This window comes from Lytechinus variegatus, chromosome 12, assembly GCF_018143015.1.
Source record: "Lytechinus variegatus isolate NC3 chromosome 12, Lvar_3.0, whole genome shotgun sequence".
NCBI lineage: Eukaryota > Metazoa > Echinodermata > Echinoidea > Temnopleuroida > Toxopneustidae > Lytechinus > Lytechinus variegatus.
In genome coordinates this window covers 21,877,269-21,896,227 of record NC_054751.1, presented here as the reverse complement: position 1 = coordinate 21,896,227, position 18,959 = coordinate 21,877,269, and the positions used below count along the sequence as shown (strand labels likewise).

The 18,959-nt window shown below is 35.4% G+C and overlaps 1 protein-coding gene across 1 annotated transcript; it reads right to left on the bottom strand.

The window, feature by feature from the left end:
- Nucleotides 1–1,946: 1,946 nt before the first annotated feature.
- On the bottom strand, nt 1,947–14,936 carry LOC121424895. Its single transcript, XM_041620759.1, has 6 exons — nt 14,736–14,936; nt 11,560–11,672; nt 8,971–9,197; nt 7,804–7,927; nt 7,096–7,263; nt 1,947–5,570 (listed from the first exon to the last, which is right to left on the bottom strand). The coding sequence occupies exons 2-6, from the start codon at nt 11,654–11,656 to the stop codon at nt 5,464–5,466; spliced, it is 723 nt and encodes a 240-aa protein (XP_041476693.1). The 5' UTR covers nt 11,657–11,672; nt 14,736–14,936; the 3' UTR covers nt 1,947–5,463.
- Between the last annotated feature and the right edge of the window lie 4,023 nt (nt 14,937–18,959).

Sequence of the window (18,959 nt, the reverse complement as noted above, 5' to 3'; positions counted from 1 at the left end):
GGTTTGCTTGAGCGTGCAATGTCAATTTTCGTTGCGCACCTTTTGCACTGCCATGCAGTGCACAAGAAAAGTTGGATGTCATGTGACGCGTAAAGGCCAATCGCGATGCTTGAAATAATACACCTATTTTATAAAATTAAATAGTGAATGTCATCCATCCCCTGATTTGCATACAGACCGGGATGTGCATATATCTAATTTGTGAAAGTAAACGAAAATTTTGAAATGTAACTCTCTTATTTTACATCCGATTTTGATGAAATTTTCAGTGTTATGCTTGTTTGATTATTCTCTTTGTATGAAAATTAACTCTTTGTTGCAGGGGGGGGGGGGTACTTGTCCTTCAAATTGGGCAATTCTAGAATATAATGAAGGATAATTCCGCAAATATTGAAATTAATTATCCATTTTCTAGTTCACATGGTAATGGTCTCAGTTATTGGCCTGAGCAGTTCATAACTTAAAGAAAGGAGTCAAAATTTGGAGTAGGAATGCAAAATGATTTTATGGAATCATGTTCAAATCTGTGACCATGCTACCATCCTTAATGGAATAAAAGCGAATTAAATATTTAGTCTTAATGACGTCATAGCAATCATACTAGTGAGTGCAATTTGACCTTTACTCCAAAATAAGGGCTTCTGATCATCTAAAATTGTTCTTTTATTCTTAAAAGGTAATTTCATCCTCGAACATGACACTTCATACATATTTTCAAAACAAGTAAAAATGTGATTTGTTTCATAAGATCATTGACCAGTCTTAAGGTGTACAGAGGTCTTTAATGCTTGAGTGTATTCCAAATCCCAATCACAGTTTACTTTAATATTTTTCAAAATATATATACAAAATGCAATTTGTTAAATTGGATTATTACCTGAACGAAGCATTTCGGAGACGGGTATAAACACGTATTTTGTCCGTCTAATTGATTGATTTGACACAAAATACATCACAATGGCCCAGCCAGGGATCAACTGCTCAACTAGGGACCATAATATTCATACACCCCTCCTACGCGAATTTGTCATTTTTCTAGTGCGCTTCTGTAACAAATTATGGGTTCATATCCGTATTCCCATTCATCGAACCATGGAGCTGTAACAGCTCCATGATCAAACCCTTTCTTGTGAACGTGTTCAGTATATGCATGGAGCTATCAGCTCAATAGTATGTGTGAGCACCATGCATGGGGAGCGTCTGCGTTGTGTACACTTATGTCACAATTACTTGACTAGGATTACTTCATCAATTTTACGAATAACGTGAAATCAGAAGTACCAATAAGTAGATATGAAGGCTTGGTCCCACTGCACTTACGGATGCAGAGGATGTAATATGGAAAAGAATCTTGCCATCCGTTGGAAAAAGTTATGTATCCGATGTTTGCTCTTTGCACACATGTTTCGTCCTCTCTATATCCATCAAGCATCCATCCACTGATTTTATTGTTTGCCCATTTTGTCCATTGTCTGGAGCGGATGAAAACGGATGGAGCCACCCCGAAATTTTGCTTGTCCGCTGTATCCCTTATGAATGTGTTATTGGCAATTGGACCAGTGGCTACAAATAATTCCTTCAAGTACACATCATACAGCTGTGGGCTTACAGGTAATATTGACTTGCTTTAATTTTCAGGAGATACAGTCATTATACATGTATTTCCCTCAGTAGACCCATAGTGTCCTCATTATTACTCAGGGCAATATGAGACTACTTTTGACTTTATAGAGAAGTATATATGGTATCTCCCTAAAAGCCGGTTAATATTATATAATTGCAGACTTATGACAGTCATGAGACCTTTAATGGCTTATTATCATTCTTTATCAAATAAGACTTTTAAATTTGAACCAAGAATTCTAGAAGGGAGAATGTACCATTAACAAAATACTTATTTACAAATAATTTCAAAAAATGAAAAAACAAATAGACAAATATATCATATATATATATAAAGAAATTTATTACAAAACTAAAACAAAAACAACAAAAATGACTTACTCACTTATAGAATGATGCTGTTATTCTCATGTCACATAAATAGTCATATACAGGCATCTTGATTTCATCTGTACAGTATTATAGCATTGGTTCATCAAAGCCCTAAACAAAATCTTCATTACCATTCTTTACACATGGGTCCTACTTCATAGAGTCTTGTTTTAATAACAAATGCACAATGTCTATAACAAGATTATCATTATCAGCCAATCAGAATTGAGTGATTCCAGTAGCTCTGACCTTTTGCAAATTTGTTGCTACACCAAGTTTTGTGAAACAGGCTCCTGGTTCAGCAAAGCAAAACTGCTGTATGTATAAGTTTTGTTCTCGGATTAAACTCTGAATCTAACTTTGTGGCAGATGCCCACATGATTAACTATTTTTTTCAACCTTTATTTGATTTTTCTTTCAAATTTTAACAGTGCATACTGAATAATTACAGCAATCTAAACTAGTAGCTGATCAATGAAATTCAGTTTAAGTTATTTTAAAAGGATATTACCACGTGTAAAGACCACCAAATACAATTTTATGCTGTTATTACAAACAGCAACTGGAAATCAATCATTTGTTTGTGATAGAGAGTCACTGCCATAATACTCTTTCGGCACTTAGTTCCTGTCATTTTTAAAGCAATGTGACAATGATAGATAATAGAAGTTTGATTTTATGTCAACTACCAAAATTCATCATTCTCTTTTTTTTAATGGGACCACCTGTCTCCAGCAAGCAATTGGTAATGTCCTTCGTACTAGCAAATAAATGAAACTATCCATATTTAAAGCAAGAAAATAAAATAAAGCAAACAAAATGAATTTAGTAATACTTCACATATAATATGAGGACAATCAACACCAACTACTGCTTCCATATCAAGCTTAACGATTGTGAAACGTCAAATCCGACTCAACATCAAGTTGTATTAAATGGAAAATGTCAAACAAGCAAAGCACTGATAATTTCATCAAAATTGGAGGAAAAATATGAAAGTTTATGGCATATTCTTTTATTTTTGCAAAGAATTCACAAGTTAATGAACAACATGGGGCACTATGCAAATGAGGCAACTATTGGCATCACACACTCACTATCGTGGGTTTTATTACAATAATTAAATATTTACATTTTTCCCTCTTGTAATTCAAAACAAAGTTTTGCTGCAATGGAATATATGGGATCACCATCAATATATATTCCATGATTCAACCCCCACAAAAACCAACTTACTCTCAAATTTGCAAAAAGAAGAAAATTGATTTGACTCTCAGAATTAGTGTTTGTGCATGCAACATCATCGGCTCTTTCATTTGGATATCATATGTGTTGTGCTGTGCATTAAAATGTGTTGTAAAATGAAGCAAGACTTTGAAATCACATAACTCTCTTATTTCACAATTTTACATCCAGATTGAGATTGATACTTTTTTTTAGTTTTCTTTATTCATTCAAAACAACTTATGGTTGAGGGAGACTTGAGTTTGATAACTTTGCACATGGCATCATGATCGTTTTCAATCTTGGAGTGGGCAAACTTTTCAAACTGAACTGACTTGCCCTGCTTGCAGATGCAATGTTCTGTCCAAAAGATCCATTATCTATCTCTACATCACCAATAAAAAAAAATCAAAGAACAGTTATCATATCCTGTTCTGTTTTTTGACAGCAGTCCTGGAATATTACCCAATTTATCAGACATGATGCAATATTGAACCTTTTCAAATGTGCTTTAGCAGTGCAATGAAAGTTAATGCATTGAGAACAGATTTAGTCACTTATTAGACCCCCCCCAAAATCTTTTTTGTTTAATTAACCTGTATGAGAGGAATACCATAAATGGTTTTTTTTTTCTGCTTTTATTTGCGATGGCTTACTGAAGTTTATCAAGTTGTGAGATGGAAATTCTTCAATTTTTAACAAATTTTTGGACAAAAAATTACAAAGGATAGTCACATCACCTACACCAGAAAAATGATCAACTATGGGTGATTCCTAAAAAAAAAAATGGATGAATGCTTGAAAATTCTAAAATTTCTGATTAAAAAAAGCAGCACTTTACATGTGTTCAAATTGAAATGAAGAAGCTGGAAAACCTGGATCTTTGACATCATTTATGTGACACAGAATTTTGTCAATTGCTCACTGAGTGGTAATGGCTAATTAAGATCATTGTTGCATGCACTGTTAGCTAAACAGACTGAATATTGACCATTCAGAATTGTTCCCTCATATTTGTGTTCCAGGGACTAGTATGATCTTTTTTTTTGCTATCATCTTAAAAGACATTTTAAAAAAGACATCTTGATAGTAAATACATGTACATGATTATGATATATACAGTATTACAGTTATTAATTAACTTTAAAGAGTTTATGTTCCTTTTTGGCTTTAGAAACCATGAATGCAGCCCTTCTCTGCTGTGGTTATCACCTTGGGTATCATCGACTCATATTTCAGTACATTGATATAACTAAGTGGCATTAACAAGTACATTGCTTCATGATAAATGAAGTCAGACAGTATGGTGTTAAAGAGATGTAATGGTATGATGGCACTCACTAGATTTGTCACCTGTTCTTGATATGAAAAGCTCCACATGACAGGGCTACCTGGTAATGTTAGCGGACATTTTCTCCTATGACAATTTCTTCAAGTCCACGGGATGTAATCTGAAATCTTGTTGGATTCAAACTCTGGTTTAAAGTTATTGATAGCCACGAGATGTTCATTTTATTTTTCAGTACTTTTGGTACCCCAGTAATTCATAACTGTCTGGGAATGATTTACTTATCTGAATTGTTTTGTCATCATTAAAACATGGAGAACAAATTGAATATGAGAAACCAGTAACGTAAATAAGGCTTTGGCAATTTGAGTTTTCCATAATTTAAGCACATAGTTTGTTCATGGTTCAACTTAAATTGGACTTTAGAATAGGCCATTGGATTAGGGTTTCAATAGGGTTTGGGGTCAAAATAACATAAGGAATTAAGGTTGTTGTTAGGTTTGAGGTTGAATTTGATATGTAGGTTTCCCATGGGGCAGCTGTCACGGGAGCAAACATTGTAGAATCACCTGATGATGTTGTTGGCACGGCCAATGATGCTGTCAAGGTCATCATCTCGAGGAATGATCTTAAAAGTGTCTTCCATAGATCCTGCAGCACACTGAAGATATCCATATGAACATCTTTCATTGATTCAAACAATCCCTGCCAGACAGGTATCAAAATCACAAATAGTCCAGTTTATTTTTCAATACCTGTATGACAAATTCTCTACTGGCATCACAGCTCCAGGTTTTGGCTTGACATAACGCAGCAATGGGACAGCATTTACACACAACAACAAGGTTGGATAGATTACTTTACTTTTACAACAACAGTCAATATCTGTTTCAGGAGTGCTTTCAGAGGACAGAAGTTCCTGGATGATGTCCGCTCCCTGTCCACTGGAGAAGTGTTTAATCAAAGATAAGATTATTGATATCCAGGAAGTCGATGGATTCTACAGGTGGAAGATCTAAGCACTCCATTGGAGTTGATGAAGGTGGAATCAGCAGATCATCATCTGTAACACATGATAAGAGAAGGATGGACAATTAAATTGCATCTACACAACTAATCACCATTCAATAATCTCACAAAGTATGCAATTTGGGTGAAAATCTAACGTAAAGGAGGCAATAAAAAAAATCAATACCAAATCAAGGCATGATTCTTTGAGGTGTCATTTGTATTTCGTCTATGACTACACAAACCTGAAAAACCAAAAACTTATTTATATATGTCTAAATAGCTTCCATAAATAGAATAATAAGAGAGAGGAAAGATGTTTCCTGTACAGAAATCCAGATTTTTTTCTCTCTCAACACCAAAACCTTGTACCTGCTATATTCAATTCAATAGACCAGATCGTTTTACTTCAGGGACAATTTTGGTAAAATGACCTTTCATTTCTTTCATTATGATAGGCAGATTTGAAAGCAAGATATTACGTAAGCATGCCTTACATAGCAACATGAAGAAATTGAATGGACCAAGTGACTAGAATAGCACACCAATGAACACTATATGAAGGTATTTGTTGCATTCCTATTTTTAATGCATATCATAGCATGTTGCAAAATGTACTTGGAAAACTGTGAAATACCAGTCGTTCGTGGACGCATAGGTAGTTGTTTTTTGTGGATGTACATGAAAAAACACAATTCAAAAGAATATATGCATAATCAAGGCATCAAAGTTGGTGCTTATCTCATTAGATTTTAAACCACTTTGTCACTTTAGTACAAATGACCTTCCTCTGATCATGCGCAGAATCTTTTGATCATGTACAGAAAGGAACTACCAACTGGCTTATTCAAATTTATTTCCTCAAGTAAAATATACATACATACAAATCATTGATATTAAGAGATATATTACACATGGAGGGGTCAAAGAAAGCACAACTGCTTACATATAATAGGCCCCAAAGTAAGAATAAATGATATTAATACATGTAAAATATATTATCTACATATATAATAAAGATAATATATATTATCTACATGAGGCCAGAAAAATTCAACTCAATAGAGCCACTGTTGCACTCGTATACAATTCATGCAATATTCTCTAACTCGTGGAATACTTCTGGGGAGAATTTCATGAAAAAAATCTGTGTAAAGTTTTATGCAAAGAGTATGTTTTATCCAACAGTCAAAAGAAAATTTATCAGATCTGACAACTTGTCACAAGAGAAATAGCGATGGAACGTCCGGTATCCCATATTGAGCCATCTAATAATCTAACAAATTGAAGATCTACCCAAACCCCTTTTTGGTAGGTTTGATTCCCAGTCATTGTGTGCTTTCCTTCAGCAAAATTTTTGACACTGTGCTGCACTAAACCCAGGTGAAGTCAGTAAGTACCCGTTAGGAAGAAATTCCTTGAATGCTCGAGTGCCCGATTAAGGTAGCCATGCTAAAGCCGGGGTAATAACAACACAATCATGTTATGCCCACTGGGAGGATAGTTTTCGTAACTGAAGTGGCTACCCTGGGTAGAATATGACATTGTAATCATGATTACCAGTGGAGGTAATATATCACCTGATTGGCTGGGTCTGATGATCTTATCCAATGAGAGATGTGAGAAGTCTGGATTGATATCATCAACATCTCTGACAGGGTATCTAAATAGAGTGGTCTTCATGGTACCAAGACGATCTAGGTGTGAAGACAAGCAATCCTCGGCAGGAAGCCGGTTGAAGGTCCGGTCTAGGAAAGACAGAGACAGTACTATAATGGTCAAGTAAAGTATCATTATCATAATTATCATCATAATAATGTGTGATGTTTTCACGGGGTCAGTATTCCTAGAAATCAAATATCTAGTAAGACAATATGCAATGAAGACATAGCGTATGGTGGTGATTGTTTTTTTTTTACCTTTGAATCTAAGAAAGAACTGACACTGAATTTTTAAACCAATTTCCTATATTTTTATTGAAAAAAGATGTGAGCCGTTGTCAACTCCAATGAAGTTAAATTCACAAATCACAATAGACCGTATGCTTTGATATTATTGCACCAGCTTCTTGGAGGTCAGTGCCATTGCCTTGCATGTAATAGTGATATGCAGCTGGCGCATTCCCGACAACTCTGTTAAACACATATTCCTATATCCTCTGAGGGAGGGCAATATGAGATTATGATATCAATCACATGCTTAAGGTCTATATTACTCCATACAGAAGAAATAGAATACACTCCTGTTCATATCACCAGAATTTTGAAAACATTGAGAAATCAACTTACCATCATCTTTAAAGATCTTCATGTTTTCTACATCAGGGAACGTGAAGGTTGGTTTGGGATTACTTGCTAAGGATTTCTTGATCTCTGGTTTGACCTTGGGGGCTCTCTTCTTGCTCTCTATGCCCTAAAATAATATAATACAATGAGAAATATATCGGTACCTAAGCAAATATTGCTACATGCACAGGAATCCATGCTGTTAACTTTATAGATTTTAAAAGACATCTTTACAACAAAAAATATTGAAAAGGGAAAACAAAAGGGAATGATTTATTTTTCAGACATGGGGAAGAATTGACAATTTACATATGTTGGTAATAGAACATAATGTCTGAGCACTAACATTTTCCTAAAATTCTGTTCATGTTTAAAATAATTCCTGATAACTTTTGGTCCACCTACCGGTATAGAAAAAAAAAGAACCTGCCAACCTCTGGGAATGAAAAATGTATCCTATGATAAAAAACTGTACTTTTCCCAAAAAAAACTGTATCTCATAATAAAATGCCGTGCACACTCGCTCATCGCGGCGTTCAAGCTAAAATGCTCACTGCTCTTCCAGACAAAAAAAAAAACGTTGAAACATGTGAATATCTCACCCTGGTTTTAACAAAATGATTGAAAAAAAAAGTTACCTGAAATTACACTGATTTAATAACCATATTGGTGTAAGTTTTATGAAATAGAGATACGATTTTTCTCAATAAATTACGATTTTGTAAAAAAAAAAAAAGTTTAACATATTTTTTAAAGAAAAAACATACTGCCGTATTTTGGTTGCAAAAACGTACTCATTACGGCCAAAACGTACTGGTTGGCAGGTCTGAAATAAGCAAGAGAAACTAGCTTCATCCAACATATATTACTCTATCATTGAATAATTTAATATTCAGCACATTCATAATGAGTTTTACAGGGGATAAGTGGCTGTGTATAGGGATGGGCATCTACATGCAGACAATTGTGGTCTTTAATAAGTAATCTATTAATCATACAATACTCAAGACTTGTGAAATCCATGAATTCATATACATCACTCTTAAAATTCCAACTTATTTACATTAGAATCTGGGTCCACAAAAATATATTTCATTATGCTTATGGAAGGTTAATATATATGTAACATCAACTGTACTATTAATTTGTTTTGGATCAAAAAATCAATACCTTTAGAGCTGGTCCTTCTCCGAACACCTTGATGCCAGGCCCTGGCGTCTTGAGCTGACTTCCAAGAGGTTTCTTGATGAGTCCACTACCCTGGTTAGTCTTGTGAATGGTGTTACTTAGACTCCCTAAAGGTTGACGACTGGCCTTGTTGTTACTCAGGTCACCCAGAGCCTTCCGGTGGGGAGTCACTAGAGAGTTCTCGTTGGATGAAAAGACCTTGCCCAGACCTGGCAATATACAATGAAAAAAAAAGCACTAATGCTTGATTCTTTAAAGGACAAGTCCAACCCAACAAAAAGTTGACTTGAATAAAAAGAAAAAAATCCAACAAGAATAACACTGAATATTTCATCAAAATCGGATGTAAAGTTGTGACATTTCAAAGCTTCGCTTAATTTCACAAAACAGTTATATGTACATCCTGGTCAGTATGCAAATGAGGAGAATGACGATGTCATCCACTCACTATTTCTTTTGTATTTTATCATATGAAATATTCTAATTTTCTTCTCGTTGTCAAGTTAATTCCTCCTTGAAAATGTGAAATGAGCATTGTTTAATACTATATGGTTCAGTCAAGCTGGTCCTTAATTGTCAAATATGTAAAAACATATTGTATAATTCAAACAATAAAAAAAAATGTGAGTGATGGACATCATCGACTAATGTGTATGTCACTTGAGTTGTGCATATCACTGTTTTTGTGAAAAATAAGCGAAAATTAAAAATGCCATAACTTTCTCATTTCACATCCGATTTTGATGAAATTTTCAGTATTATGCTAGATTGATGTTTCTCGATTGATTCAAATCAACATTATTCTGGGGTGTACTTGACCTTTAAAGATAAATGCCAGTAGTGGATCTCAAAATGAATTTGAACAGAATCCAATAAAATGACCACCCAAGTGTTTGCATGTATGAATAACACATATGTGCCAAATGGCTCTGGAGAAAACTGTAATTGCTGAGAAATAAGCAACATACGCACAGGATTCCATAAAATATTGTGCATTTCTCAAAGCAATATTAACACACTATCCCCCCATATATATGCCTTTTTGTGTTAGTGATCATCAGAATTATCAGTTTTCAGCTAAGATTTCATGATTTCACAAAGATAGGTTTATTTCAATGTAGAACTAGATCTATAACAATATGGTGACAATTAACCTTGATTTTAAAGACTTTCTCGTGAAATAATTGTTTGCTGCAACCACTTTCTTTTACCTTTAAGGAGAGTGTAAATGTTTCATGTAATGTGTGCAATTCAAAAGAAGCAGTTCAACGAGCAAATCAGGCGATTGGGAAAAAATGAGCATGTAATTTTTTTTTAAGGGGAAGTCTGGCTCCACCCCAACAAACATTTGATTTGAAAAAAAAAAAAAAAAAAGAAATCAAAGAAGCATAACACTGAAAGTTTCATTAAAATCAGATGTAAAATAAGAAAGCTATGAAACCAATGATGATGGAAAGATAAATGGTTCATAATCACTTGGTAAAGTTGGTGTATAGCAGATGGTCTAATTTTCTAACATCTATCACCATGGCTAAACCAACTTGGTCTACCATCAAGTCAGTCTAATTTTCATTTTGTCCAATAAAGTATTATGCCCATGGCATAAGGTCCAATTTCCATGTCATATACTACCTTTTCCCACATATATACCGAGACTTAAATACTGAGTGGATATCAAATGAAAATATAGCAAACTGGAAGTTAGACAAAGTGGTAAGTGGGCTAAGTGACAATTAGACCAAATGGTTAGCAAATGAAACACTGGTAGGAGAACTAGGATTAGACCGTGTGGGATGAGACCAAATAGAAAGTAGACCAAGTGGCAATTTACAGGCTTTATTTATTTATTTTTTTATTTATTCTCGAATATTTATACAGAGTGGCCTGATCAGCATAAAAATACATACAATGCACGAAAAACATAGTTACAGGACATTATGAGATATAGAAAAAGGGAATAAATACAAGGTAAAATACGAAAATGTGTTACGAGTTACAGATGGCAAGATACATGATGAAAACATGCAAAATATTAACATTAAAAGCTGGTCTACCCCAGGGCTCTGTGATTATATATAAGCATTTAAAAACATGAAAGATCGTTAAGACACAAGGCAATGTATTACACAGTACTAATAAATTTAATTTTGGAATAAAAAAAAAAAAAAAAAAAAACAAGCAGAAGACATCTTGCATCATTGATAATTTTATCACTTATATACATCAAGATAAAAAAGATAAAAACAAAACAGATAAAACACAACACGTTTTAATGTCTAGATAATAAGTGGTAATAACAGAAAGACAACAAATGAGCAGCAATCGATACCAAATGTACTATAGGAACGGCACGGACAATAGAATAGTGTATGATAAGTGTATTGTATAATGATTAAAATGAACGATATGATTTGTCTATATGTGTTTAAGTTGGAATTTAAAGGAATGAACAGATCTTGAAAATCTTATATATTCAGGCAGTTTGTTCCAAGTGAGAGAGCCTGAAAATAGGAAAGATTTTTGGTAGAAGGTCATACGACATTTTGGCAAGACTTACTAGGCTAGACTTACCTCTCCTTGGTCCTGCAGATAGCATCTGTCCTCGTTTACCAGCCATCACTCCTCCTGGGTTCTCAGTGTCTACATTATGCTGAATAGAAGTTGCCATCGTCCTCAAAACTGAGCTGAAATTTCAGATATGGAAGAGGAACAAGGACATTTTTTAAGAGGGTATTGGTGTTGATTGCCATGAATGGTTATGGAAGAATAAAAATGAGCAATCACATCTTTTGAAACCATTTTCACGAAAATCAGGCATACTTTTATGACGCCGCATGACCTGTACTGACAGCAGCTCAAAAACATAATAAAGCCAATGTAAATAGTTTTCTGTTTTTTCTTAGGTATGCATGAAAAAGTAATAATCATATAGACTAAAAGAAAAAAAAGATGCATGCACGCTCTCTACACATCAAACGTCTATGCCACTTTAAATCTGCTTTTTGCATTAGAATATCTGGATGAAAATTTTCCTTTTTTTCACAGAAAAGAACTAGGAATCACTGAGTGATTGTGGGTACGAACATAGAGTAAATAATCAATTTAAGTAGAAACTTTCATTTTGGGGGGTTGTTTTTCTTTAAAATATTTGCAACATTTTACCTAAAATCTAACACGTGATTATAAATAATTAGTATAATACTGCTAATTATTTATAATCATGTAATAAATTTTAGTATTTGTGAAATAATTTTTATTTATAAATTGTTCTTCAAAACGGCATCGCTAACCGGATGTACGTCAAACATAAGCGGTTCAAGGGTCGACCCTATTGTTTTTGCGTTGTGTACATTTGGATCGAGGGATCTCCATGACAATAGTCTGGTAAGAAACCTTCATTTATTAACATATTAATTGACCATTTTTTAAACCTTCCTACACATCAGGCATACCAAGGTGTAGAGATTAATAAAATCACAACAGTTTACGTGATTTCTATATTAAAAGATGGATCTCCTAGGGAAATCCATCTGTTTACATGTGTCTCTTACCTGGGGGGGCCACTTACATTGACGAGTGCATACCATGCGCGACCAAAAAACACGTAAAAAGGATGTCCTTTTCACGATAGGGCACGTAACGTGATAAGGGTGTCAAAAACACAAAAATAATGAAAAAAAGGGTATCTATTTCGCTAGGAAAATTACGTGTTAAGGGTCGATTTTGCGGGGATGATAAAACAAAATTAAAATGTTTTATAAAGGATGTCCTTTTTGCCCCAACACTTCATGTTTAGAGTCCGTTTTGCGCGAGGTGTAGAAGGTAGGATCGTACTAAACCAAATAAGGTAAAGCCGACGACCGAAGGACCCGTAACAATAAAACATTCCTGTACTTGTTTAGGGGTTCATTTTGGGGAATATTTGCCAAGAGTTCTCTCCTTCTACCCCCGTCTCGATCGGCCATTTTGTTACAATTCATAACAAAAATGGCCGATCGAGACGGGGGTAGGAGAGAACTTCGTTTTTTGAGGTTCCAGTCTGTGCCCAGATGTCAGAAAAACTGCCACTCGTTAGACCATCATCCATATAATCGTGGTGATTGATTTCTGTTTTAACTTTTTATTCGAAGAATTATTTTGACCATACTTCACGCTTGTCAGGTGAGTATGCCAAATTGCACGTACGATCCTTGGCTCCTGCCCGCGTAAGCGTAGCGGGCAGGAGTTCCCTGGGGCTGGGTTACATGCACGCATGCCCGTTCCATAGGGTGCATGCATACACACGTACTCACACGCTGGCGATCCGTTCCAAGGACCCCCGTTTTCACAAAATTGCAGTTCAGAAGCCCGTTCCGAGGACCCTTCATTTTTATAAGCCCGCTCCAAGGCCCCCGTTTTTTGTCTTGCCCGCGTCACACTCCTAACCACTCATGGTTTCAAATCGTCTCGTGTGTGAAGGATTCATATGCACCTGGTGCACGCGAATCTTTCACACCATTTTTACTAAAATAACTATGACTTTACATCATAGCTATGAATTATAATTTTTCTATAACACTTACCAAACCATATGGATCGTTTGTTGAATTCTCTTTGTTGTTTGTTTTAATAAAATAAGAGCATTTTTCGTGATCTTCACGTAGATGCCTCTTGATCAGCGTTGATATCAACTTTTGCCTAAAGAGGGCGCGCGATATTATTCACCAAGCCGGTAGGCACTTAAGAACCAAGTTTGAAAGGATACTCGTAAAATTATGTCACTCTCGCCGATGAATATTCATTAGATCGTGGTCGTGCGTGTTCAATACACACCGAGTGCATGCATGCAGAGAGTTTGTATTGAACACGCACGACCAGGATCTAATGAATATTCATCGCGAGAGTGACATAATTTTACGAGTGTCCTTTCAAACTTGGTTCTTAAGTGCCTACCGTACCTTTGTTTACGGTGTTGCAAGCTAGCTGCATTCTAGGCGATCAGCATTATTTTCTTGCTCGTTCAATCCACTTTCATCATCATCTTGTCAAAAGATGGCGTACTTTACCAATAAGTATATATCCTACATGAGATGCAACCTGTTGATTTTTGGTACAATTTCCTATTACGCGCTGACGACTTGAATTGAGAATGTTCGATACGAAAAATTGCTTTTCGATTGTTGTTTGCGTACTTTCCACCACAGTATTAAGGACGGATCGAACGGAGTATCCTGGTTGAGACTTGGAGGTAAGCGATAAAAACAGTTTTATAAATAATTTCCAATTCATTTTTTTTTTTAAAACTAAAACTATTACAAAGAAATCATTAGTGGAGAAATACTGAAACGTTTGACGTTTTTATTCCCTCACATTCGTGTGATGAATGAAAACGTCAAAGTCCACTATGAAACCACATGCGTTGTGCGAGGTTAGTATTACTAACCTCGCATGTTCAATTGTTGTGTGAGTGGCACCTAACATGCCTAAGCTAAGGCTAAGCCAGGCCTAACACTTTTTTGGTCGAGTGCCCCCCCCCCCCCCGGGGGTTCACAATCTTGAACTGGCGTAGACTCATATCATATACTACACTAGATAGGCTTTAGGCCTAGTATTTAAGAAGAAGAAGACTCTGCTCAGCTCAGCGCCGCCGCGGAGAGGCCAGTCTCCTGAGCTGAGCTGAATTTCGTTACCTCACCCGCCGCAGCTCAGTCACACCCGAAACCAGAGCTCGTCATCCTACATGCCGTACCGCACCGTACGGTACTTACCTGAAAATTCAATGATTTTGTATCGCTTTGACCGGTGTTCACGAGGAGATCACCCACAAATTCTGCAAAATTGGAGTAGAAGATTTAGATAGGTTATAATAACTCACAAACTAAAAAACCAGACGAGAATTAATCGAGGCTCAAAAGAGGCAAAGAAGTCTGAGGTTTTTTTAAACACGCCGCGTCAATGAAAATAACAACAGCTAAAGTCGAATTCTGATTGGTGCATAGCGGTGCATGAAATTGGAACCAATAGTTTAGTGCACGGTGTATGGTATCCTCGAGATTGTGAAGGAAAATAAACAAAATAAACACGCCAAGCAAAAATAATATGAGGATGACTTTTAACAATTGAGTGTCAGTGCAGATCAACAGAATGATTATAATAACGATATGATAATGACAAAATAAGCTGAAAAAAGGAAAAATAACAGTATGAATAAGGAAGAAACTAAAATATGAATTCTAACAAAACTACAAAACCTAATTTTTAAAACATGCCTTGCCTGAAATTCGAGAAAAACAATTAAAAAAACTAACATATAAGAATGCATAATTAAGTGATTAAATAGAGTATTTTATTGAGATGATTTTTTTATAAAACTATTGCACACGTAGTTACCATGCAGTAATGCATATAGCATTTCTATTTATTTGAAAGCAAGATCATAAGAGCATGATTAAATGCGTTGGTCACGGAACCCCTAAAAGAATGAATGAATTGATTTTCTGTGACAATGTGAATACTGTATTCCGAAAAAGAAAATTGGTCAAACGCACAATGTTCATGTTATTTTTTCTCTTTTTATTACCAGGTTTAACTTAATTTCATTTTTTAATCTGTAATACAATCATTAAATTCAGTTCAGTAGGTTTATATGAAAACCAAAAGGCACTCACAGAAATGTTTCCTCTGCCGCGCCCCAGCATAAATATAAGAAAAAGAGGGAGAAGAAAGAAACGTAGTGGGAAAAATTTATTGTACATTATAATGTTATATTATATTATGTTATATGTTGTGTTACATAAGAATTATTTTTTCATAACTTTATGAAACATAATGTGCTCAGGGCCTATTTGTTCATTATTCCTAGCACTAGCATTGTCTGTTTAACGAGATATACATGTACAATCATGTTGGACCAAAACGTCCTGTTTTCAAGTCAATATGCACCAAATAAATATCATCGCACTTCGAGTTATTATTGTTTTATGTAGTGACATATGCTTCTTTTCATGACTACTTAAAGTGATAGCCCCATTTTAAGGTCTGCATATTAAAAAAAAATCCTGTTCGTGCTTACGTTCTAATTAGTGGATTGATGAGATATGTCTGCTCTTCATAAATTCCTGGAATCGGTCCTTAAAATGTCTCTTTTTCTAATGTAAATACCCGGGTGTAAATATCAAAAATTTTCAGCTCGCGCTTCGCGCTCACATCATTTGTTTAGTGAAATACGTATGGTCATAGTAGATTCCTACAAACAAGCCTTAGAATGCCCCTATATCTGAATTTCCTATATTTTCAGCTCGCACTTTGCGCTACTGAGATGCATATGATAATCATGATTACTATGACTACAAAAAGCTCTTCATGTGTTTGAATGCATGTGATTCTAACAAAATCAGCAATCGCTTGGCACTCGCATTGGATGACTATGGTGAGATATGTATACTCTTAATGGATTTAAAAAAAAAAGAAATAGTTCTTAAAATGTCCCTGTTTGGGGTCAATATATACAAAATTTTCAGCTCGCGCTTCGCGCTCGCATCACTTTGTACGTGAAATACGTATGGTCTTCGTAAATTCCTACAAACAAGCCTTAAAATGCTTCTCTTCAGGTCTGAATTTGATCAGTGAGATACATTACATATCCGTTAAATGGCACAGTCCTTAAAATGTCTCTATATAAGGTCAATAGGCCTATACCTAGTAATTGAGCGCGCTTTACGCGCTCACTGAGTGACTCAAAATTTTTGCTGGTGCCCCCCCCCCAATGCCGTGACCCACGGTACGCCACTGGCGTTGTGTGTATTAAACGTCTCTCCCCTATTCTATAAATGCAGGCTATGTTACAGGAAGAACAATCCGCCCCTCGGCTATGAGTTACAGGTCAATTCCACCCCAGCAAAACGTTGATTTGAATATAGAACAAAAATCACACTAGCATAACACTGAAAATTTCATCAAAATCGGATAAATAAGAAAGTTATGGCATTTTACAGTTTCGCTTATTTTTCACGAAACAGTGATATGCACAACTCAGTGACATGCAAATAAGTCAGTCGATAATGTCCATCACTTACTATTTCTTTTGTTTTTTATTGTTTGAATTATACAATATTTCATTTTTTAAAGATTTGACCATATAGGGACCGACCTGACTGAATAATATAATATTAAACAAATTCCACATGTTCATGGAGGACCGGAGGAATTAATTTTTGTACTGGACAATGAGGAGAAAATGAGAATGTTTCATATTTCATATAATAAAATATAAAAGAAATAGTGAGTGGATGACGTCATCAGTCTCCTCATTTGGGCTTATGTCGAAAGGGTGGGTGCTGTCGCGTTAGGGTGCGTCAACGCGAACGCGAAGATTCGTCCAAAGCCCCCCCCCCCCCGGTTTGGCCGAAAGGGTGCGTTGGGAGCGCCACGTCGCGTCGCGTTCACTGGAACGCGCCCTTTCGTCCAAAGCCCCCCCCCCCCGGTTTGGACGAAAGGGTGTGTTTAATAATAATGAATAAATAAATACAAATATTTATAAGAAAGCTGAATATAAGGTATTTTGTCAAACATTTCCAATTTGCACGTAAAATAGTGGATTTTCAATCATTTAAAGCATTGACAATTTGAGGAAAAGAAAGAAAAGTTCAACTAAGAATAATAATGATAATAATAATAATAATAATAATGATAATAAAATCAGATACCCACCCTTGCAATAAGCCACTTGGCGCCAATTTTTCACTCCAAATTCATTTCCATAAATTCACTCTTTGGGGTGAAAATTATTATTATTATCATTATTATAAGTATTATTATTATTATTGTTATTATTTTTATTATTATAAGTATTATTATTATTATTATTATACAAACAACACGCACATATTATTATTATACACACAACACGCACACATACACAACAGATACATCTCACAAAATATACTGAGGCAGGGTCTCAAGTGTAAAATATAGTAAGGTAGGGTCTGAAGAGTTAAACGTTGTGAATGCTGACCCGACATCAATTTTGGCCTTGCCCTTCCAGGACACATCTGCCGTAAGTTTTATAATTTGGGGGACACCAAATATATCTCCAGGTATACGAATGTTTTCCTTTGTAATAAATACACACATGCAAAGTATAAAATTGAAGGTAAGTTACTTTTTTTTATTTGAAAGAACCTTGAAATCAGTCATAATTTTTACATGTATCAATATTACACCATAAAACATTTCCACCGAAAAATCCTCATGCAGCATGCCGTCATTGTTTTTTTTTTTTTACCTTAAAAGAATGTTTGTGCCATATGATGATTTATGTTCCTATGCAAATTTCACATATCACTCGTCTTTTTTGTTTGTTCAGCTTTCTTATAAATATTTGTATTTATTTATTCATTATTATTAAACACACCCTTTCGTCCAAACCGGGGGGGGGGGGGCTTTGGACGAAAGGGCGCGTTCCAGTGAACGCGACGCGACATGGCGCTCCCAACGCACCCTTTCGGCCAAACCGGGGGGGGGGGGCTTTGGACGAATCTTCGCGTTCGCGTTGACGCACCCTAACGCGACAGCACCCACCCTTTCGAAATAAGCCCCTCATTTGCATACCAAACAGGATGTATGCATATAACTGTTTTATTCGTGAAATTAAGCGAAACTTAGAAATGTCATAACTTCCTTATTTTAAATCCAATTTCGAAGAATTTTTTTAGTGTTATATGCTTGTTGGATTTTTCTCTTTTTTTTCATTTTTTTTTGTTTGAGTGGATCTCCGCTTGTTCTCGGATTTCTCGAGATATTCTTGTTGGGCATTGTCATCATTTATGTTTGGTGGACATAATGATCTACTATTTGGAATTAGTACAACATAGTGACAATACGCGTTTTGGGGGGTCACGCATGTGTACAGCAGTTGGCTGCCCCCCGGGCAAACATTTTACACTGAAAGTTTCATCAAATCGGATGTAAAATAAATAAGTTATGACATTCCA

Excerpts from the sequence above, each read along its gene's own strand:
- LOC121424895 (XM_041620759.1), bottom strand. The coding sequence starts at position 11,656 with ATGGCAACTTCTATTCAGCATAATGTAGACACTGAGAACCCAGGAGGA. Across the intron at positions 9,198-11,559 it reads ATCTGCAGGACCAAGGAGAG|GTCTGGGCAAGGTCTTTTCA; the intron begins GTAAGTCTAGCC and ends GTATATTGCCAG. Across the intron at positions 7,928-8,970 it reads GAGAAGGACCAGCTCTAAAG|GGCATAGAGAGCAAGAAGAG; the intron begins GTATTGATTTTT and ends ATATTATTTTAG.